The following is a 23,382-nucleotide window of genomic DNA, read 5'->3' as shown; positions in this document are numbered from 1 at the left end:
TTCCAGCATGGTACCATGATAGGACACCACCTGTGTGACATTCAGATTAGCTCAGGAACAGCGTAGAGAGCTTCATGGAATGGGTTTCCAAGGCCCAGCAGCTGCATCCAAGTCTTACATCACCACGTGCAATGCAAAGCAATGGTGTAAAGCGTCACCACTGGACTCTAGAGCAGTGGAGACGTGTTCTCTGGAGTGACGAATCAGCTTCTCCGTCTGGCAATCCGATGGGTGAGTCTGGGTTTGGTGGTTGCCAAGAGAACGGTGCTTGTTTGACTGCATTGTGCCAAGTGTTTATGTGTATATATATATATATTTATATATACATATATTTATATAGGAGTGGGCTTGTGTTTCAGGAGTTGGGCTCGGCCCCTTAGTTCCAATGAAAGGAACTCTTAATGCTTCAGCAGACCAAGACATTTTGGACAATCTCATGCTTCCAACTTTGTGGGAACAGTTTAGGGATGGCCCTTCCTGTTCCAACATGATTGCACACCAGTGCACAAAGAAAGGTCCATAAAGACATGGATGAGCGAGTCTGGTGTGGAAGAACTTGAAAGGCTTCCCAGAAGAGTTAAAGCTGTTATAGCTGCAAAGGGTGGGCCAAGCCCTACGGTTTAAGAATGGGATGTCACTCAAGTTCATATGCATGTGAAGGCAGATGACCAAATACTTTTGGAACTATAGTGTACTTCAACAACTAATAATTGGTAATAGTTTATAACCACTAGGTTAAAGTTAATAACACAGCAAGCTTCACATTTGCAGGTAATTGTCCCTGTGCCTCAGGCTGCACAGCTCCCCACTGACCCAGTCAGTTAACTGTCCCAGATCGTGAGAAAGGCAAGCATTTCACTGTTTGCAGTAGTTAGTATAGTTAGTATATTATAACATTTAGTTTAACCTCAGTAGAATTAATGTAGACATGCCATTTCAATCACACTCAGCCATAATTAGGCTCTGGAGGTCATGTGTGCTTTCACAAGTATTCATGGCACCTCAATGGCCAAACAGCTGCTTTACTGAGAACCAAAGACCTTGAAGATGAAAAGCATGTGTCAGTGGCTCATCATAGGCCTCAGTAACACCTCACCAGCTCCAGCAGAACTGTCACTCAGCTCTGTTCCGCCCCAGTGCCAGCCGTGCTATGGGAGACTGGCGTCTCTGCAAGAGCGAAGGCAGTTAAAGCATCTGAGGCAAGCTGATGAAACCCTGCCACTAAAAGCTGCTGAAAAAGAGACGTATGTGTTACATGACACCTTACAGGTGCAATTAACACTGATCAAGCGCATCATCCCCTAGATAGATGATAGAGTAGACTGATGGCACCATAACACGAGCAATTAACCATTCCAGTAGTGACAATGCGCCAATGAGATGTACAATTAAGACATGACTTCTCAACTCCAGGCCTGGGGACCCACTACCCTGCACAGCTCCAGGTATTTCCTTCCCAAGACGTGTGATGCAGCTCATGAAGGCCCTGATAAGTACCGGGATCAGGTGTGCTGGCACATGGACGACAACAAGACATCAATGAATTAAGACGTCAAAGTGAAGGATGGCATGATGGACTGGCTTATTTAAAGTTTCTGTGCAGGCTTAACATGCAGAAAAATTAAAATTGTGTACAGGAAGCCAGAAAATAGCTCTCGCTTTCATTTCACATAGAGCAAAGGTCGAAAGGATGCTGGGAATTTTGTCAGTCGAACGCAATCAGATGCCGCAAATCTGAGTCCACCAAGAGATGAGGTTTCCTAAATTCCTCCCCCAGCCACTCATCATCACTTATGACATGTTAAAAGGCGAGCGGCGAAGATGCATGAGAGCGTGGCCGTGCATGGAACCCAGCGGTGGAGGACAGGCCTTTCATCAGTCAAAAAATGCACCCTACTCACTGAGAGCCTGTCACTCGCAACAGAGAACAGCTTCCCCTGGCTTCCAGTACAGGCATGTCTTGCCCTATGCTGCCCCATTCAACCTCCAGTAGCCAAAAGAGCCCATTGCCCTGGACACCCCACTGTAACCAGACACCCTCCCAGCCACTCTCATGCTGCCTTGGTGTATTTAGTTCCTTTACTAAAAGTTAAACATGATTGTCCTAAAGAGGATCTGGCCCATTTAGCCATCTCCAGCGTCACTGGTTATCATATTTATGTTTTTAGGATCCAAGAGCACTCACGTTGATGCAGAACCCTCTAGAGACTAGGACCAATTATAGTGGGAGGGATTGTTTAAGGCTGCTTGAGCAACTGATAACAGAGATGAAACTATTCAAGTTAGCTGAGATAAAATGCATTTACTTCTTTATTTATTTTGTCACTTCATTATGCTTGTAATCTAAATGGAGCCATTGATAATGCACTGGAATTTCACTTACATGGGCCCTTCTACTGATTAGTTCAAACTTCTGTCTCACCATAAAAATATAGTAAATAATAAGTGAAATAGTAATAAACTAGTCAGAATATGCAAAAATCATCATCATTCTATTGGCAAGTGGCTGTCCCAAACTTTTATCCCTAAGCTTCAACGTGTGAAAATAATACTTACATTTTTTTTGTATTTTTTTTCAATGCTGTTTTCTTAAAATATATGTTTTGGTTTCTTTTAACATGAAGTTTTAACAGGCAGTTGTGGGCTGGAGGTTAGGGAACTTGCCCTGTGACCCGAAGGTTGCCGATTCGATCCCCAGTGCTGACAGCCCATGACTGAGGTGTCCTTGAGCAAGACACCTAACCCCCAAATACTCCCCGGGTGCTGTGGATAGGGCTGCCCACTGCTCTGGGCAAGTGTGCTCACTGCCCTCTAGTGTGTGTGTGCGCTCACTAGTGTGTACATGGGATAAATGTGGAGGTGGAATTTCCCTGTTTGTGGGATTAATAAAGTATCACTTAAAAAGTTAAACAATTTCGATTTATCATGAGTCTATTTTTTAAATAAAAAACTTTTCACGTTACTACTGAAACACGACTATTTTCAAAATAGCATACAGTGTACTGTACACTGTATACTGAATACTGTATACTGCTCATCATCAGTAACAGTATCAGTACAGTACACCATCCAGTATGCGACACAAGCCGTGTGCCATTCAACAGGACAGGGGCGCAACTCGCCTGACAACATCCGACACTGAGCCAATCAGACCATCTGAAGACCCACCCTATTTTTCTCAGCCCTCTGTTGCTAGGTTTTTTTTTTAGTGTGTTTGTTTATGTTTTGAATTGTGTGGTAAACGTGTGGTTTTGAAAAAACACTTGTTGGCGAGTGATTTCAGTTTCATTACACTCATAGTTGGTAATCTGAGCTAATCAGACTGAATAATAAACTGTGTGACTCCATGTGGGAGCCTGAGAAGCCAATGCAGAGTGGATTGTTTGGCTGAGTTACTGTTTTATCCACTTTATGCAGAAAGCTAACTTTTAAATAGACAAAGCCACTTGAAGGCCAGCAGAGAAGCCTAGCAAGGCTTCAGTGAGGCACTGAGTGCAGAATCAGTACACGAGCAATTAGATACCACTGTTTTAAAGTTTAATGACAAATATGATTTTATGTGTACACCTGCTAAAGCTATGTTAACTTGTCATGTACTGGCTTAAGCTATCCTCAAAATGAACAAAACATTGTTAGTATTGAAACGGTCACTACAGAAACACTTGACATTTCATTTAAAGTTTCAGTAGGGTTGTGCTTGTTTTGGAGATAAAACATTTTTAAATTTGTTTAAAAAAAAAAAAAAGGTCACTTAAGGTCAGCAAATAGGTTTTAGTCTAAAGTCCAAGTCAGTTAAAAGTCCAAAATGTGTTTTGACAATTCCCGGTTTGGCTAATCAATACTATAGGTCAGCTGTGCTGTTGGATTGGCTGTGGAGTGTTAAGGGGAATGTCCAGAACCAACATTTGTTTTTGTTTTTTTAACTAGCTTACAACATACAGTATCAACTACTTTCTTGAACACAGGGAATTCTTGTTCTGTTTAACTGTATTTATGTTCTATTTATTCTAAGGTTGTATGATAGTCTTTTTCTTACTGGCGAGAACTGCCTTACACATTGCGACATGTCAAAGTTTGTCCCAAACGCATCCTTTTAAACCCAAAATATGTGCTAGCATAAACAAACCTGGACTTACAAACACTTTTCAAACTGTCCAGTATTCTCTGAGATGCTGGCACTTTACAGGAGTTAATCCATCTATTTTCTAAGCTGCTTCTCCGTCAGGGTCGCGGGGGGGTGCTGGAGCCTATCCCAGCAGTCTTCAGGCGGAAGGCAGGATACATCCTGGACAGGTCGCCAGTCCATCGCAGGGCAGACAGACAGACACAGTCACTCACACCCAGGGGCAATTCAGCACGTCCAATTGGCCTGACTGCATGTCTTTGGACTGTGGGAGGAAACCGGAGAACCCGGAGGAAACCCACACAGACACGGGGAGAAAACCGGAGAACCCGGAGGAAACCCACACAGACACGGGGAGAACATGCAAACTCCACACAGAGAGGATCCACACCCGGCCGGGGAATCGAACCTAGACCCTCCTTGCTGTGAGGCGACAGCGCTACCCACCACGCCACCGTGCCGCCCTCCAGGAGTTCAGTTTATCAATTTATTTCCCACACTCTAAAAATATATATATATGTGTATATTTACTGCATTAATATCAGTTAAATGAGAAATATGATCGGTGTTCAACCCTGTTACCCAGTTATTTACGGTGAAAACAGCACATATAGCATGTTTTCATAGGCTGAGGTTGCAAAACAACATTTTCTGAAGGTTAAGCAGTTACTTTGATTACTACTTTGTCAAACAAACACAAAGTATTAATCAATTTAAAGCATTTCTCAAAGAGTTTAGAGAAACACACTCCATTTATGGAAGGCGCCTGCTGTTCCAACGCTTTCTAGGAGCTATATAAGAAAATAATCTTCACCATCCGAGCTGTGAGTGATCCTAGGAGTTTGCAGTAAGCTTGCCTTAGCTGAGCAGTCTGGACAGGCTTTAACGCTTCAGATCAGTTAGATATGCCGGAGAGAGACCATTAAGAGCTTTAAATGTCGTAAGCCTTGCCATAAGATCTCAGAGTCAATGCGAAACTTAACAGGAATGCTCAAACTGTTCAGCAGACGGGCTGCATTTAAAACGCCGTTGGACAACCCCCCCCCCAAAGTCAAATCGCTGTTTCTATGTTGATAAATGTAACATCATTATGCCGGTTAGTGGACTATGCTGCCCACAGCATAAATCAATAGAAAAAAGACTGTTAAAACAGAAAGTAAGACCAAATTTGTCGGTGTGAGAATTGGTTAACAAGTTAACAAGGACCACACAATCACAACATAGAGATACAGTCCGACAAGCGTGTGACCGCTGCATCACACAGTCTGCCCCTATTCTCTGTGCAGACTTGGGGCCCCTCGCTCTGAGTGACTGAACAATTACTGACGTGGTTAATTTAACCCGGACCCCAGAGGGGGACACTGGCCAGCATGCAGGCGCACTGTTCTTAGAGTTCCCTCTGACGCCACGGAGAGGTTTTTCAGATAAAGTCAGTGACACTGGAGAAAAACAACTCACACTTTCACGGCAAATTGGCTTCCATCACGGTGGCTGTAGCATAGCTGGAAATTCATCAGAGACACAAACGCAAGGGAAAAGCCAAGAGAATGTAACCTGACTCATTTTCAACCATGCAAAAAAGGAGTTCATCGTCCTCCTGAGCCATCCTCAAAGCAGGAAACTGTTCTAAACACAACATACTGAAAGAAACCTGCGTCCTATTTATGAGAAGCTGATGGAAACTCAAACAGTGGGGTCCAAAAAAAAAAAAAACAAACCCCAAACACAGCACAACTGCACTCTGACCTACATATTCAGACACCTTTTGTTTATTATGCAAAGCACTCTAGAAAAGAAAGTTAGTGATCAATGTCAATGTCTCAAAAACCCCCACCAAAATCATTCATATAGGTTTATCTGCTTTGTCCTTTCATCAGTCTTTTCAACAGGTCACAATACATCTAAAATCAAAACTCATTAAGTGACGTTACACTGAAAAAAAGGAAAAACTGAACAAAATGCTTTCAGTAACAAAAACGGAGCAGGAACGGATGGTCTAAGTTGTGGCCTCCATGTGCAGGACCTTCATGGACTCTGATATCATAGAGCTGGTATCAATCTGGCCATAAATTCCCACTATGAAGGCCTTATGGAGCAGAATGTCAGCGTGCTCTGCAGAAAAAGAGAAAACGAAATGGCACAGACTTGGTTAAGCACTTTAAGTACTGTAGTCACATGAAGATCTCCTTTTCTTTTTCTTGTGAACCCTAGCCAAGAATGCCAGGAGCCTAAATAAACAGACACAGCCATCATGGGCAATGTATACTAGCACAAAGCTCTCCATTTGTCACAGGTTTTTAAAAAGAACATTTAGAAATTCTCCAAGTATGTTACCTTGGCAGAGCAACACATATTCTGGAAGGTTCCTCAAGGCTGTTTGCACAACGTCAAAGTTCCCACTGCCCATACAGTACATGAAGGTAGGCAGGAAGTCTGCGGCTAGACTATATTACATAAGAGAACAAGAACTGGTTACTAACTCTGGTCCTCAGTTGAGAAGAATTTAGATTTAGATTCAGTTACAGCTAACAGAACTGTGTGTATATTAAATGGTTTGAAAGCGCTAACTTACCTGGGAGTGTTTTGAATGCAGCGCAGTGCTAGACTGAAGGCCATGTTGCGACACAGTTCCTCTGGTGAGCTCATAAGTCTCTGCAGGTCATTCTGAAAAGATAAACTGAATATTATGCAACATGAAATTTTTCCTCCCATATATTCTTTACTGAGGGACTTTATTAAGCAGGCTTACCACAAAATACTGGATTATTTCAGGATTCCTCTTGGATTTCTCATCCACCTCAGTTAAGACCTCCAGCACATCTGGGAAAAGCAACGAAGCATAAAGGTTATTTTTGTCCAGCAATAACTGCAGCCAAGTAATTAGTGGAAGCTGAATTATTACCATGTCCATTTCAATTCAAGTTACACAAGAGATTTTATGGCTCACCTTCAGTGGCTTCCCCTCTAGAGATCTTCTTCAGGTATTTGGTCATGTCTGCTGAGGTGAGAGGGGTTGAGGCTGAAATACTGACCAGGGGCAGGGAACCAGAGGATGATTCTTCAGCTAGGACAAAAGAAGAAAATATATACTTATAGGAATATAGTTTGGGGGAAAATCTAATTAACCCAGTTTTCCACTTACTCCCGATGTAGTCGGTCAACCAATATGTTTAGAGTGCACATTTTACTTCTTTAGTTTAGAACTAGATTTGCATGGCTAACATTGCAAACAAACATTAGAACTCAACTGTCATTTAATTGCTCAAAGTGTTACTATAAAAATACAAAATAAAAAATGATCCCCAGAACTTCTTTCACTACAGGCAGCAATTTCAGACAACACCAGGGTACTCGCAACGGAGGGGTGATCACAGATCAGTTTCCATCATATTTATGTCATGGTCACAAATACAGATTCAAGATCTGCACTCCCACCCCTGAAGTAGTTGTGAATATAGGCCTGCACTATATTTCCAAAAGTATTCACTCATCTGCCTTCACATGCATACGAACTTGAGTGACATCCCATTCTTAATCCATAGCGTTGGATATGATGTGTGCCCACCTTTTGCAGCTATAACAACTCTTCTGGGAAGGCTTTCCACAAGGGTTAGGAGTGTGTTTATGGGAATTTTTGACTGTTTTTCCAGAAGCGCATTTGTGAGGTCAGACACTGATGTTGGTTGAGAAGGCCTGGCTCGCAGTCTCCACTCTGATTCATCCCAAAGGTGTTCTATCGGGTTGAGGTCAGGATTCTGTGCAGGCCAGTCAAGTTCTTCCACACCAAACTGGCTCATCCATGTCTTTGTAGACCTGCTTTGTGCACTGGTGGGCAGTCATGTTGGAACAGGAAGGGCCGTCCCCAAACTGTTCCCACAAAGTTGAAAGCATGAAATTGTCCAAAGTCTCTTGGTGCTGAAGCTTTAAGAGTTCCTTTCACTGGAACTAAGGGGCCGAGCCCAACTCCTGAAAAACAACTCCACACCATAATCCCCCCTCCACCAAACTTTACACTTGTACTAGTACTGTTCTCCTGGCAACTGCCAAACCCAGACTCATCCATCGGATTGCCAGACGGAGAAGCGTGATGTCACTCCAGGGAACACGTCTCCACTGCTCTGTAGTCCAGTGGCGGCGCTTTATACCACTGCATTCGACGCTTTGCATTGTGCTTGGTGATGTAAGGCTTGGATGCAGCTGCTCGGCCATGGAAACCCATTCCAACCCATTCCATCTCTCTACGCTGTTCTTGAGCTGATCTGAATGTTGCACAGGTAGCATCCGATCACGATACCATGCTGGAATTCACTGAGCTCCTGAGAGCGACCCATTCTTTCACTAATGTCTGTAGAAGCAGTCTGCAGGACTAGGTGCTTGGTTTTATACACCTGTGGCCATGGAAGTGATTGGAACACCTGAATTCAATGATTTGGATGGGTGACTGAATACTTTTGGCAATATAGTGTAGTTATCTAAACAGGTTGCCTGCAATTTTGTTAATATTATTAGCTCTCGGAAGGTCATACTTTGTCCTAAACCACAGGACATGTTGGTTCTACCTTACTGAAGACCTGCATGCAGTTTGAGTGGGCTGATGGAAGTTCTGTTAATGTGTTTTTACAGAAACAATCTGGGTGACTCAGTTCCAGTGTTTGTTAGCAATGTTAGCATCATTGCTCTGGTTCTAAACTAAGGAGGCAATATTTGGACTCCAAACATGTTTTGATCAAAAGGTAAGTGGAACATTGTGTAAATCTGATTTTTCGTGGAACCATTTCTTTAATAAAAGTTAAAAATGGTCATTTGTTATTCTGACATAAGCTACAAAGTAAGCTACCATCTCTCTCGTCTGCAGTGATCTCTGAGGATCCCGTCTTCACAGGCAGAGTAAGACCAGCCAGCAGAGACTTCAGCTGCACCAAATCTGGATTCTCTGAGGAGAGTCCCCTAATAGACACAGACAAGTGTGAGTGTGCAGGTGATGCTCATTTTAAACAACATACTTGAATCAAGTACAAATAGGTTACCTTAATTAAAAAATTAGAGCAAGACTTACTGTAGGACACCAGAGTGCTTCTGAAGATAAGGCACAGCAGCTGCTGCGTCGTGGGTTATGTATTTCTGAATGAACTGCACAAATTTTGTAATGATTGGCATACGGGACAATCTCCTGAAGTTCTGCAAGGAAAACAGATTTTACATCACTACTGATGTGTTATGTAAAATGACCATATATTTATCAAATATCAACAATCAGTACAATCAAAGCAAATTTTGAATGCAATTAAAAAAAAAAAAAAAGACTTTCCATTAGTATTGAACTTTTTTTTTTTTTTTTTTTAAATGTACTCAACACACAAATGCCACCTGAGGTCAATGAAAATGGAGCTTTTGTAAAATGATCACTTTTTTTGGACTTTTGGGCCAGTTACAGGAAGACGAGGCAAGCTATTATCAGCCATTAAACAAGAGAAGAAGAAGAAGAATCAGGAGAGTAAAAATGAGCAGGGAGAGGAGTAGACAAAATATTTAATTGCAATTTGATGAAAAAGTCGAGTCAACCTGAAAAAACGCGTCCTTTGCTTTCGTAGAGGAAGAGAGAGGAAGAGAGAGAGGACGTTCATTTTCTCCTTTAAAACGGAAAAGGCTACGTGCTGAATTGACCACAATGGTGAAGTCAGCTAACTGGACAACAAGCGTAAAGAATCTAACAAAAAAATGAACCCTGGTTTAGGGCTTTCGGGCATGAAAACGCAGTTAGAAAGACATTGTGTTGTTGCATTTGCAACACACCACCAAGCCATTCGACACAACTTTGTGCTTCATATGTCGTGCAGTACAGAGACTCACAATGTTATGTTTTTCTCAAAAACAATGTAATCAAGTATTTTTGAGTTCTCGTGTAGACTCATAAATCTTAAATACCCTGCTGAGGAGGAAACGTGCAGCCACCATGTTCCAATTTCGAACTACAGTTCAGAAAATTGACTAAAAATAAATCTTTTAAAGCAAAACTGACTCTGACGAGCTCACTGACTCCCACTGTAGTACCTGCAGCACTTTAATGAAGGAAAGCAGGCAGTCCTGCAGCGCCCTCTGGTGGTCTGAATGGAAGACTAGTGGCTGCAGCAGCTCTAGGATGGCCAGCACATCGCTGAAGAAGGTCAGGTGGTGCTGCTGCCTGAACTCCTGAAGGTTCAGGTGGATCCGGCCATGCAATAGGGCAGCGATCATAGGCAGGTGCCTGAAGAGAGACATAATTTTCTTGCCATCACCAGAAGACAACTACATATCACTAAACACCATTACTTGTGGTGAGCCAAGTACTTTATTGTTTATAATTTACTGTTTATAATTTAAAAGAATACTCAAAATGTTAATGCTGCTTAGATTACAGGAGGGGCCAATTATCTTGTGATTAAAACAAAGCAGTCTGGGCCCCACTGGCCACATTTTGGGGAGAAGGTTTTCCTTTACCTGGACTCTGTGTGTAGTAAATGTGAACTGTGTTGCGCACCTGAGCAAAAGCACGGGGTGGGACACAGCGAGCTTCCTGCAGGCAAGGTTAGCATCAGAGACACGGCTTTCAGCTGATTTGGAATCTCCCGTATCAGCCAGAAGGGTGATGAGACGATGCACTAGAACGTCCAGCTGTAAGAACAAAGACCCACCTGTCATGATGCTTAACACTCATTTTTTCTTAAAGACAGCTTTAAAGGGAAATTCCTCCGATTTTTGACATTTAATGCATAGTTTAATTTGTTAAGATGTAAACAAAATCATTTAGAGTGGTTTGTTGTGAAACTGATGTCAGAATTGTTCACATGACTACTTTACAGAGAGTTATTATACAAAGTAGTTATGAATATGCTTCCTGCTATACTGGTGCAGACACAATATTCCCACAAGAAAATTATTTTATCAGTTAAGAGAAAGAGTGCCATATAAGTTATTAATGAACTTTTCTGATTTCTCACTATTTAGTGTAGGTTCACTGGTGGTTTTGGATTGAAATAAAATTGCTACATTACTGGTGTAAACATTGCAACCTCTGGGTTCCTTTCACCACCAGTGTAAAGAAATCAAAACATTTCTGTACAATGACCCATTTCACATCAAACCATTCTGATTTACTGTGTTTACATTTTAATGCTTGAGCTTTCCCCTTTAAAAAGGACTTTAAGGCAAAACTCTTTCTCCAAATGTAGTTCGGGGGTCAAAACATGTTTGGTGACTGAAGCTTGCTACTTTAGTTCTGCAGTTCAAGCCTAAACGCAAAGGTAGCTAAGGAGTAAGGGAAGCTTACAGCCTACCAGTTAGCACTGTGCCAACTGTAAATCATCACACTTGCCTCAAACTGCTCTGAATTATTAAATAAACTCAAATAGACTTATTTCTGTGGTTTTGGACATTGTAAGATCTATCTACAAAAACAGACAAAAGTTTTGATCAATGTTCTTCTATTGTGTCTGTCTAGCTAAGATTCTGCTGTCTTAAGGTATGGGATGGTATTTTAGCAAAGAGGAAAATTCTCTCTAAACCATTTCTTCAAGAAGCACATGACTGTTTTAAGCAGCCTTGGCGTCTTGGTTGGTACCTTGCAGGTGCTTCCGTCAGCAGCAGCCTCGCCGCTCAGCGTAGCATCAGGCAAACGCACATGCTGGATGACCTCAGGGAAGTGCAGGTAGATCTGCAGCAGCAGGTTCTCACACCTCCTGCTCATCACACTGCAAAAAAACAAGAACCTGCAACTTCAGCCTCTCTGAAACATGGTGAAACAAATGTCCTGAACTAGTCTGTGAAGTGCAGTTGAATGCCGAGTGAAGCGTTTGCACACTTCTAACACATCATATAGACGAAAGCAAGCAAGCAAGAAAGAAAGCAGTAACCCTGCTATGCTCTTCTAACTGGGTCAGACTAAAGCCAGGACAGACGAACTTAAGAGTCCACAGGGACAAACGATAATGCCAAAGAACACAGATGGGACAGGATCCCTGCTCTGGAAGGAGAGAGGCAATAAATACCACTCTGAGATGACATTGTACTCCCAACAAAGCCTGTGTGTTATTACTTGACTAAAAGAACACGCAGCAATAACAGCTGGCGCCATGTCCGAACCCTGCTTCTTTTCCACGCTTTGTAGACCAATTGTGGCTTACCCATGCTAATCTAGTATTGTTCTCTCAAAGAGCTTTACACAGAGTGAACGCCAAGCTGACAGAAAACTGTTTATCCTACACAAGGCCAAACATTTGCTTTGCGCCCTGGTTTTTATGCCCACCCTAATTTTCACCGCTAGCAGCTAGACAGCTTAGCCTGACTTAAAATATTGTGATTCTCGCCATTAATTTCCCGCACCCGACCTTGGCTGAAGTCCTCTGCTTGTTAAGGAGCTTTAATAAGCAAAGGCATGATGATGAAAGAGGGGCCGGGCTTCGCTAAAAAGAGCTGCCCTGTGATCTTGGACAGGCCCCATCGAGGGCCTAGTCACAGCACGGGCGAGAGAAAGAGGCCTCAGAATTAATCCCCTCTGCCTTCATCAGCTTGTGGCGGAGAAGCTGCCCAAGATCAGAGTAACAGGCAGCTTTCCCCCAATTTTCATTTCACACCACAAGAACTAATTACAGTGTGGCCAGCTCACAAACTTCACTGAGTGGCAGTATTAGTATCTGTGCAGAGTAGAACGTTATCAGTACATTTGTCTGCTTTGTTAAGTGTGAGTCTCTATAAAAGTATGGACTGCAACAAGGCAGGCAGTGACTTGGGGCTATGGCTGATCTCTGTGTGACACTGGTGACATTGCTCTGAAACAAGACTTTTGTTGAAGAAACTGGCTTGTTGAAAGAATATTGTAGTAAATAGTAAAAAAAGTTTAATTCAGCCTTTGCATTGAATGTTTACCCGGTCATTTACCCCTTTGTGAAGAAAAGGTTATATTTGAGGTGTTTTTAGATGGTAATTCTGAAAGGGAATGATCACTGCTTAAATTGACCGTGCACTGGGTGTATAAGTGGGAAAAACCGCAGTACCCATACCTGTCTCCCCACTTCTTGATGCAGTTGATAAGGTATTCGGAGACGTTGCGGATGCTCTGCAGGTCGCCGTGGCAGCAGCTGTGGAGCAGGGGTAAGCGGGACTGGATGAGGGAACAGGAGGCCTGATCCAGTGCGTCTTTAGCCTGGCCTGTGTCCCGCCAGCTCAGCTCCGATTCACACAGAATCAGGTCCACCAAACTGATTAGCTCATCAGAGGTCAGCTTCAACACAAACTTCTCGGTACGCTTCTGTAAAGGGAGCAGGGTTATTGCAGCAAACTCAATTAAACAGTTTAAATTTCAGGTTTTAAAGAGTACAAACCTGAGAAAATATGTTTCGTTTCTGGAGAGTATAAGCATTAGACAGACAAACTAGTACAACTGGAATCGGCAAACATTGGAAAAGACTCAGAGTGACACTGGTGATGTTGCTCTGAAACGACTTTTGGTGAAGAAATTGGTCACTGGCACAAATGAGAACTCTCCAATATTCCAGGGGCAGGTAAGCTCATTTTTCATTGAGCCATATTTTTACTTTTCCCCCCAATTTATCATAGCTCCCTTGGGCTCGTTGAAAGCCTAGTATAGTAAACAGAGTTAACTAGAACAACACCTTTATTCAGCCTTTGTTCTATACATTTACCCTGTCATTTACCCTTTTGTGAAGAGTGAAGAAAAGGTCATTTTTTGGGTGTTTTGTATGGTGATTCTGTATGTGAGTGACCAATGCTCAAAAACAAAATCGGAACTTGGCCAATTTCTTGTTTTTATTTTGGCAGATCTTTGCTGCAGTTTTATGTTGTACATTGTGAGACAGGTAAGCACATTCATGCTGTATTTGAATGCTGCAGGTACACCTGTACCAAAACTGTACTGTATTTAACATGAGAATGAATAGTTGCTAGTTTCCATTTCTAGCAAACCACATTAGGACATTTGACTAAACCATTACATTAATTTGCTGCTGCTGGGGCATCTGGTCTTACCTGTGGAGTTTTCTGGTCTCTGCCCTGCCAGATGCGAGGGATGTGACTGCAGGCCCACAGGAAGTCCAGAGCTGAGGAGGGGTCCACCCTGGAGAAAAAGTGATATCACATCACTCACTGCTTGCTGTACACATGAGAGTGAACGTTGGGGTGGAAAGCAAGTGCTGTTACCTGTGCTCTCTTGGTCTGTTGAGCAGCGTGCTGATGCACTGGTGCAAAGTGCTCCAATTAGACTGGTGAGTGAGCAGGGCCAGCAGGTAGGGCCTGTAGGAGGGTGCTGAACACACTCCTCCACTTTTACCCTGCCGGAACACACACACATAGAAAATGCACACGCGCACACACACACACACACACACACACACACACACACACACGAAAAGAAACTTATGAGTTTTCTGTCCCGTCAGCAGCGATATCTCCAAAATGGCAATAGTATTTTAAAAAATTTATTTATTTATTTATTTATTTTTATTTTTAATGGGAAAAACTGAAGAAGCAGGCTGAGTTAGGAGCATGATGTAACATTACATGATGTTACAATGTTACAAACATGATGTAACATTACACTCACAGTCTCAAAAAGAAGGTATGGCTCAATGTTTAGGGGTCACATGCAAAATCAACTTAATACTGAAAATACAGTATTATCAGGAATTAATACAGGAATTAATACAGGAATTAATGATTATTTCCAAGTCATTTTACACTATTTCTTTTACTCAACTCATCATGAAATTTTAACATCTTGTTAAGGACAGCTGGTGATTTCAAATTCTGTAAAAACAAAAAAAACAAAAAACAAACAAAAAAACAAAAGAGGATAAAAACCTAAAGTGGAGCTTAAAAGTTTTGTTCTATCAGTGACGATATGCTGACTAAAGTGTCCAGGCTTATAACCATTTATGTGCAGGCAGAGGCACCTTGTTTAAGGAGAAGAGCAGCTTCTGCTGGAGGTCTGAGCAGACAGAGGTCACCTCAGGGTCAAGTAGCTCCAGCCAGTCAACCAACAGCCCTGAGCTGGAACTGGTCCTTTTCCCTTCCAAGCTGTTAATATGGAAACAAATGCATACGCACACATGTGCACGCACACACACACACACACACAATTAAAATAAAAAGGCTTACTGAGGGGATCAAGTGGCACAGCCATGTAAGCGATGGCCTCATCTTTGATCTTGCTCTCTTTCTGTGGGTAGAATGGCACTCTCTCTCCCCATCATCCAGAGTATTGCTAACCAACATGGGCATCCGTTAATGAACAGATACACAACCTGACAAAAGAGGAACTAACGACTAACTAAGGCAGAATGATTACTGACTTTCGTCAGCATCGTACTAGTTTTCCTGTGTTTTACAGTAAAGACTAAAGCCCATGGCTGTATGCACATACTTAATTGGCCTGTGTAAAAAGGAAAAAGAACTTCGGTAGCCTGTAAAACGAAATACCTGCAAAGAAACAAAGTACGAATAGATCATCTGGTACACTTAGAATGTGAAGGTAAAAAAGTTAGGGACTGCTAGCAGCACTGGGTGCATGTTAATGTTTAATGTTGAGCATTAAACATGTTATATGAAATAAAATGCAGTTTGTGCAAGTTCATAACTAATTCCATGAATCAACCGAGTATCTCAACCTTTATTTTACATTGGCATGTTATCAGAGCACCTTAAGAGCATCCGTGTGTACGTGTTTGTTTTTATTACTAAACTCGATATTACGATACTGCATGTTTTTAAATTAAGACATTCATACGGAAAAAATGATAAAATGGCCATCCCTATTAATCCCTATTATGGCCACACAAATTAATACTGATGGTCAGCCACCGATACTCTTTGACATCCTGATGGTCTCCGACAACGAACAGATGGCTGACAGACAGCGTGGCGCACCAGGACCCTCTTATCTGACGTAACAGAACTGGCTGTTAGTGTTCTCTTCCAAGCATGCTGAGCTGACGCTGTGTTATCAACAGTTGATGTGGTGATGCTTCACATGTCTTGGAGGAAGCAGTGCTAGCCTTCACCCTCCCAGCTTAGTAGTATATGTAATGTGGGTAGCAGCTAGCCATGACTAAATCAGGAAGAAAAAAAAAAAAAATACAATAAAAATAAAGTGCACACTTTACACCAGTGGTCACCAACATTCCTCCTGGACATCTACTCTCCAGCAGGGTTTAGCTCCATCTTGCATCTAACATGCTGTCCCTCCTTTACCTAACACTAATGCATCTAATCCAGCCAATCAAGCAGAAGTTAGCTGGAGCGGGTGTGGCAGGTTGTAGTTGTCACTGCTTCATAATATATCGATCAACAAAGTGGTCAACAAACGTTAAACAAAAAAAAAAAAAAATCCTAAGTGAACCAGGTGAACCTACTATAGAGGTAACACCTGGTTCACAGTGCACCTCCTAACTACTACATCACAGCAGGCAGGTCCCTGGAAATTGTGTAATGTTTCTCAGGTTCGATATTGCTTACACTTTAGAGTCTGTCTCCATCTTCACCCCTCTCTCCTCTGTCTCCTGCAGCAGCAAAGAGATCACCATGGCAACAAGGTTGGTCGTGTTGCCGGGCGCTCCCGTCTCTGTACCGACGGTCATAAGCAGGGATAGCAGTTCCTCCAGATATGGGGACTTCATCTCCATTAGTCCCTGTAGGACTGGCAAGCACAAACATACAAAGGATCATATGTAACAGTAGTCACTTTCTGTTGCCCAATCTCCTCAGACTCTTGTGAAATTCTTCCAGGTCCCAGACTGAAAAACAACCCAGCAAAAAAACACAGGCCAACGCCAATCCCACACGGTAAAACCAAAAACCACTATAATTGTGTTCTCCAGTAAACCTCTAACGGCCCCCAGCCTTTCCAAAGAGACACTTCTAAAAAGAGTTCTCATTCAGTGTCACAGAGGCCCAACGTGGCTCTCACTGGACATAAACAAGTCTGGAGAGGCCCTGAATTTTTTCCTCTGCGTGTGGCTGTTTTAATCTTCATTCTGGTTCCTTTTCAGATGACACATGCTAAAGTCATTAAAAAAAAAACAAAAAAAAAAAAAACAGATAAACAATGAAGTCTGGAGAAGCCGAGTATTACTGCTGTCTGCTCCAACAGCAACACATGGTGTTAATCTGTCTGCTGTGAAGATAGCAGATAGAAGGACTGGGGTTCGTCACTGAGAGTTCGGCTGGAGAGGCTAACTTTGCTTGTGTTAGCGCTTCGCTAAGCACAAGCTGTTCTAAAGTGGCTGTTTTGAAAACCACACATGTGGCAGACACAGCCTTTACTGATGATTAGAGGAATGCAAGAACCCCAAGAACAGCAGGCACGCTTGCCTAACACCAGCAAAACTGTTTCTAAGAAGCTTAATGAATCTGGGGCCCGATTCTCAAAAGCAGTAAAGTGTTAAGGTCAGATCAACTAAAAGAAAAGTAGCGGAGCCATTTTATGCTGACTTTGGTGCTGTAAGACTTGCACCTAAACAGGTTTGCGAAACAGTGAATGGGGTTTTCCTCAAGCCAGTCCGCAGGGTCCACCAGACAATCAAGATATTTGATCTACCCGAGTGCTGATTACACCTGTGCCAGGTACCGATTGGGGCTGGGATAGAGCTAAATGTGGAAGATCTGGAGGCCTTTGAGAACTAGATTAGGAAATACTCGTTTCATGAGTAAGCTACCTTTTCTGATGAGGTCAGGTTCGGCATTGCATCTGTCTCCAGCCCTAAGGGAGGCGATAATGCCTCTCACTGCCACCTCCGAATCCCGCCTGTATGCCAGAGCCTCTGCCAGGTGCAGGAAGCCTGTACGTACTGACACCAGGAAGGAAAAAAAAAAAAAAAAAAAAAAAAAAAAAAAAAATTTTATTCATAGTTTATGAATGAACGTTAGTGCTGCATGTATGCATGGCATACTTAAAAAGAGTGCCTTTTCAAACTGATACATAAAAAAAACTTCAACAAGACATTGCTAATAATAAATATATATGGTTAGCATGTTATCATTTCATCTATTATGATACCTGTGCTAGCATTTTTCTGACCACAACACAAGGTGATGGCTTCATAAATGAAAGTCAGTGCAGCTTATCAGCATGATATAATTAAATGAATACCTTGCTACAAAATACATAAAGGAACTGCTGTGCACTAAAACAGCAACACTGATAGTTAGGAGGCTGCTAACATGCTAGCATGCTACTTCACTGTCAAGTTTAGCTTTGTAACTAAAAAAAAATAATTGAATGACTTTTTTGTCATAAGTGCGTATGGGATGTGTGGACAGTGTCATGACAGACTTTGACGAAAAGGAGAGGTGGGTTATCACCATCAGTGACACGGTGCTTGTGAGAGTACTGGGCGGCCAGAGATTTCAGCAGGGTGTTGAGGGGGCCTGCCTCCACCGCCGAGCTCTCCAACCATGTCAACATCTGCATGACCACTTTAAAGAAGAGTGAGGCGAACACCACGTCTTGAGACGCCAACCGCTGATGGACACAGAGATATAGAAAAGTCAGGTAAGAGGATTACGTAGTTACTACTGAGATACTGTGTCTGCCTGTCCAGTTCTCATACCTGATAGAGGTGCAGCTGGCGCAGCAAAGGACATGAGAGGGCGTGGCTGTGATGCATGGCCATAACCAGAGCTCCAGCGTGGGCGGAGCTGAGGAGGGCTGCCAGGGCTTGCAAGAGACGTGCAGCAGTGCCACTTTGCTGGCTGAGGCCCTGCCGTGCACGCAGCACCTCCTGAGCCAGTGCCTGCTGCAGGGCCAGAGCTACTGGGCGGGCAGGGGGCGCGGGCCAGCGTGGGTCCACCTTCAGAGGGAACAGCTGCACACAGAGTCATCAAAAACACAGGATCTAAATGCTGACTGAAGTAAGCCTTGCTTATGTAAACATTTCCAAATAATTTATGATCCACAGCAAAAAGAACAGAAGACCAATGCAGTGTTTTCCAGATCTAGCCTGCACTGCTTTGTTTTGTGTCGAGTTCAGCTCAGGAAGTGGTTGATAATCATTAGCTAATGGACATTCAATACTGCAGTTGGATGGAAACACTGGACTAATGCATTTAATAAATTAATTCAGTAAATATGGGCATCAGTACCAATCTGGGAATTGTGGGCTGATGCCCACAGCCAATATGTTTCATGTATGTATCTGACAATGCTGGTATCAACGATGGTATGTAAACATTCATAGAAACTGGGATAAATCCACATGTATTTATATTAGAGAAAAAATATAACAGTGATTTTTGTAGGTTTATCAGTGTATAAAAATGGATAAAATGCAGACAATTTAGTCCAGCAACCTAAATGTTGGGCTTATCTGGAGTACAAAAAGTATGTCATCAAATATCTGTTTGAAATATCTGTCAACAATACTGATGACAATACTTTTTACTTTTCTATTTTTTAAGCAATCACAGTATGAATGTTTGGGTGCCCCAGTCTATGATTTTCTATGGAGAAATAAGCACACATTACTACAACAAACATACGTTCTTCACATTTTAACGCACAAGTACTGTCTATTTGCTGAAAACATAAAATGTGGATTGTGTAAAAAATATTTTTCTAATATGTTAAATTTAGGAAATAAATAAAAATTGTGTGTTAAAATTTGTAGAAGAATTCCATATTATGCTCCCTGTAGAAGGTGCGTTAACGTATTTTCAGTGCTCAAACAGTTGCACGCAACTGCTTCTGTTGGTACTGATATGGGTCAGTGTGGCTCTCTGCTACATAATCAGTGCTGTTCACCTGTAGCAGAACACCAGTGAGATCGTCTTCAGGGCCGATGACAGGCACTTGACCCAAGGTTCTCATCTTCACCGAGCCGTGGGGCGTCTCTACTGTGACCTTAGCCCGGCTCACCTCTGCGCTGTCTGCCATACAGAAACCAGCAAAGCAATGTAAGCAAAGAGTAGAATCCATTCATGCAGACTGGGTATACTAATAATTAAGTAAAAGGCTCTAAGATAACTGACCTCTGCGGGGAGGAAGTGAAGCACTGAGTAAGCTGTGGAAAGTGTGCCCTCCGGTGGCACCTCTCTCATGCTGCACCTCCACCAGATGCGCCATGTAGTCTATTATAGAAAGACAGCATTAGGACAATACAGCATCAGCTACACATAATTAATTATTTATATAGTTAGTTATTTATAAGTGAAGAGGTGGACGGGATGTCCTTACTTTTGTCCATGATGTTCTGCTCCAGCGTCTGTGGGTCATGGGAGACGGCCTGATCCAAGTACTGCAGAAGCTTGCTCATGCTGGACACAGGGATGCCGAAGGACTGCACAAAGAGCAGCAGCTGCTGGGGCTCTAAATCTTGGAGTGCTGGAAGGAGGGAGAGAGGGAGAGCGAGAGAGAGAGTGAGAGAGAGAGTGAATGTGCATGCTCACGGTCTCACAGAAGAACTTAATTAGAGTCCTATATTCTTATGTAATTGGTAGCAACTGCTTACCTGCATCAACCAATCGGGAGACTTCTGAGCGGATCATTCTCAACTTCAGCCAGTCAGGCAACAGAAGTGCCTCCTCAGAGGTGTCCACCAGGAAAGCAGTAGGAAGTGGCTTTTTATCGGGAAACCAAATGTCTAGCAGAACGCAGAAGTCACTTTCCCCTGGTTTATAAAGATATTCAAACGTGCCCATTTTTAATCCATATAATGGAAAAAACTGTACAATAATATAGGTTGGTCATTTGTTTTCTGATAAATGCATTAGTTCTACTATGACATGGGTGCTTTAGGCAGAAAGGATATAACTTATCAACTATTTGAGAACGGTACAGAGCTGTACCATGTGAACCATGTGAACCATGTTATTTTGGGTAGAAAAGATTAATATAAATACTGCCCAAGAACGCGCATCAGCAGATGTGAAAAAAGGCACGTCCAGGACATCACAAGTTTGATGTCTGCCAATACCACAACCATCCATGGCTGAGGAGTCCACTATAGCATAATTGGCCTCACTCTCCCTGGATGTATAGGATGGTCCTGTTTACCCTATCACTCAGTGTGATGCTAGCCAATGTGGTCATCTGTTAGCTGCTGTAACAGAATTTGTATTTAGAGCTCTCACAGACGCTGTCCAGTGATGTTATTTTAGCAGCAGTGAGAAAATATGTGGTGGCATGTCATGTGACTTAGAGAAAACTTGCACAGGCCCTGACCCTACCAGCTTGGTAGCACTATATGAAAGATGAAGACCTAGCTAGTGGGTGAGTTTCGCCATTACTAACTTGGAGAGAAAACTGGGTTAAGTAACATCCTCTAATAAGTAAACATATTCTACAAGGAACAAACCTATGGCCTTTATCATTTTAGTGCACATTTTCAAATTTTCTGCTTATACAAAATAAATCATCAAAATACCAGAATGTGCACAAGCCATATTTTATGTTTTATTTTTTCCCAATTATGTCACATCAAAAAAATAGCCAGTAAGTGTGTATTGGCATGTACAGAAGTATATTCTCTGTACAGGATGTGTTTAACTTAAAAATGAATAAAACATACTTTGTTGACCAGGAGCTTTTTCTTACAAGAGCAAATACACAATCAATAAAAAAAAAAGAAAAAAGCCAAGCTTAACGGTGTGAGGCAGAGAGAAGCAGCATACCCTTAGGTGGTCCCAGAGTGAGCAGAATGACCATAGCATGGACAACCAGGATATGCATGGTGGCAGTTTCACCTGTGGTCCAACGCAGAAACACCTGGTCTTGAGACTCCGACTGTTGTTTAGCATAAAAGCAATTACCCAGCTGGTATAACACAAAACAAAGGCAGTTACATTTCAAAAGAGTGCATTAATACATAAAACTGAAATGTGCTGACCCAACTGTAGAGGTCTTCCCCCTCCTTTGTCTTCCTCATGCGGCGGATGTAGGTGGAGAAGATGGAGATGAGGGCAGTGAGCACAGCATCTGACTCTGGCCTACATGAGTGCCTTGAGAACAGACTGTTCATGATGGTAGAGCGCTCCACAATCAGCCGGGCAACATCCTTACATAACAACACGTACACAGACAGAGGAGCCAGGTAAGCCAAGAGAGCGACTCCTAAATCCTACAGAATCCTTCAACTTGACTTGCACGTTAAACCAGCATTACCAATCAACCAAAATGTCACACCACTGCAAGCTTGAAAAAATTCATTCTCACCAGCGCCAGGTCATTATGCAGGCCCTGCTCCTCCACTGGTGCATGCTGGGAGAGGTAGATCAGATAAGCACTGATGGTCTGAGGATCTGTCTCCATGTGAATGGCCTTCAGAAAAAGACATGTGATTATACATCAGCACTTCTGCTAATGACAAAACCAATTAACTTTGAATATTACGGGTACACAATATATCAGCGACTGACATGTTTGCTGATAAATCGTAATAGCTCACATTTGTGTTTTCAATTGTTCAATTATTGGGCTCACACTGAAAGTATTTTTTAGGCTCACTTATGCACTGACACATCAACAGTCATGGACAGCATAGCGGCAACACCAAGCCCAACACATGGAAGATTAGAGGGCTTCATTCCTGGTCAAGGCAGGAATGCCACAATAAGAGTCTTATGGTCAGAACTCTTAACACTAGACTGCCCCAACACTGTAAGTTACTCCAGATAAGAGTGTCTGCTAAACATGGTCATGTTTACAGAAAACAGTTATTACAAAAGATCAGTTATTGGTAATGGTACAGGTCATAATAAGGTGTTATTAGTTTACCTTTACTAACCCAAAAACTCCATACCTGTGCATCCCTACTGATTATTTACTGTAGACACATTTGTATAAATAATATACAATAAATGAGATCAATAAAACAGACATTAGACACAGTAAACAGACAGGACAGTGCCGACACCACACTAATTTCTGAGCATGAGGTAGTGGAATAAGGTGCAAAGATATTCAACATGCTGTGATGTGTGTACATGCAGTCAGATAACATAAATGAGCACAGCAGTTACAGAGGTAGAAATACACAGTACCTGAGTAAAACACAGTGTAAACACAGTCTTAGCAGCAATGTTCCAGTGCAAGGACAGCATCAAAAGAGGAGAGTGTGTGTGTGTGTGTGTGTGTGTGTACAGAGTATGCGTTTGTGGGGGTATTCAGTTCAGTCCTTGTGAGTTTTAAAACTTGAGCTCCCTTGCAAACACTGACAGAACCTTTAATGACAACACGTATATGATCATGATAATGGCGTAATAACACAGGAAAACTT

The 23,382-nt window shown here is 42.4% G+C and overlaps 1 protein-coding gene across 3 annotated transcripts in view; it reads right to left on the bottom strand.

The window, feature by feature from the left end:
* Window positions 1-5,870: 5,870 nt before the first annotated feature.
* Window positions 5,871-23,382, bottom strand: part of ints1 (integrator complex subunit 1) — a 39,076-nt gene continuing 21,564 nt past the window's right edge. For 2 of the 3 annotated variants that reach the window (XM_017707501.2, XM_017707500.2), the window contains exons 26-50: window positions 22,320-22,424; window positions 21,994-22,161; window positions 21,779-21,890; window positions 20,617-20,775; window positions 20,343-20,489; window positions 20,138-20,236; window positions 19,911-20,035; window positions 18,721-18,975; window positions 18,473-18,632; window positions 17,827-17,958; window positions 16,628-16,808; window positions 15,067-15,190; window positions 14,315-14,445; window positions 14,144-14,231; window positions 13,159-13,406; window positions 11,721-11,850; window positions 10,641-10,774; window positions 10,175-10,367; window positions 9,180-9,301; window positions 8,961-9,070; window positions 7,071-7,187; window positions 6,873-6,943; window positions 6,696-6,787; window positions 6,458-6,567; window positions 6,093-6,235 (exon numbers count right to left, since the gene is read on the bottom strand). In XM_017707501.2, coding sequence (XP_017562990.1) covers window positions 6,120-6,235; window positions 6,458-6,567; window positions 6,696-6,787; window positions 6,873-6,943; window positions 7,071-7,187; window positions 8,961-9,070; window positions 9,180-9,301; window positions 10,175-10,367; window positions 10,641-10,774; window positions 11,721-11,850; window positions 13,159-13,406; window positions 14,144-14,231; window positions 14,315-14,445; window positions 15,067-15,190; window positions 16,628-16,808; window positions 17,827-17,958; window positions 18,473-18,632; window positions 18,721-18,975; window positions 19,911-20,035; window positions 20,138-20,236; window positions 20,343-20,489; window positions 20,617-20,775; window positions 21,779-21,890; window positions 21,994-22,161; window positions 22,320-22,424 — 3,429 coding nt within the window. In that variant the 3' untranslated portion in view covers window positions 6,093-6,119. Of the gene's footprint in view, window positions 6,236-6,457; window positions 6,568-6,695; window positions 6,788-6,872; window positions 6,944-7,070; window positions 7,188-8,960; window positions 9,071-9,179; window positions 9,302-10,174; window positions 10,368-10,640; window positions 10,775-11,720; window positions 11,851-13,158; window positions 13,407-14,143; window positions 14,232-14,314; window positions 14,446-15,066; window positions 15,191-16,627; window positions 16,809-17,826; window positions 17,959-18,472; window positions 18,633-18,720; window positions 18,976-19,910; window positions 20,036-20,137; window positions 20,237-20,342; window positions 20,490-20,616; window positions 20,776-21,778; window positions 21,891-21,993; window positions 22,162-22,319; window positions 22,425-23,382 lie in introns of all 3 variants that reach the window. The other variant, XM_017707499.2, reaches the window with a different exon arrangement.

This window comes from Pygocentrus nattereri, chromosome 27 (assembly GCF_015220715.1).
Source record: "Pygocentrus nattereri isolate fPygNat1 chromosome 27, fPygNat1.pri, whole genome shotgun sequence".
NCBI classification, from domain to species: Eukaryota; Metazoa; Chordata; class Actinopteri; order Characiformes; family Serrasalmidae; genus Pygocentrus; species Pygocentrus nattereri.
The sequence above is the reverse complement of the archived record's forward strand: the minus strand, read 5'-3'. Positions and strand labels throughout refer to the sequence as shown.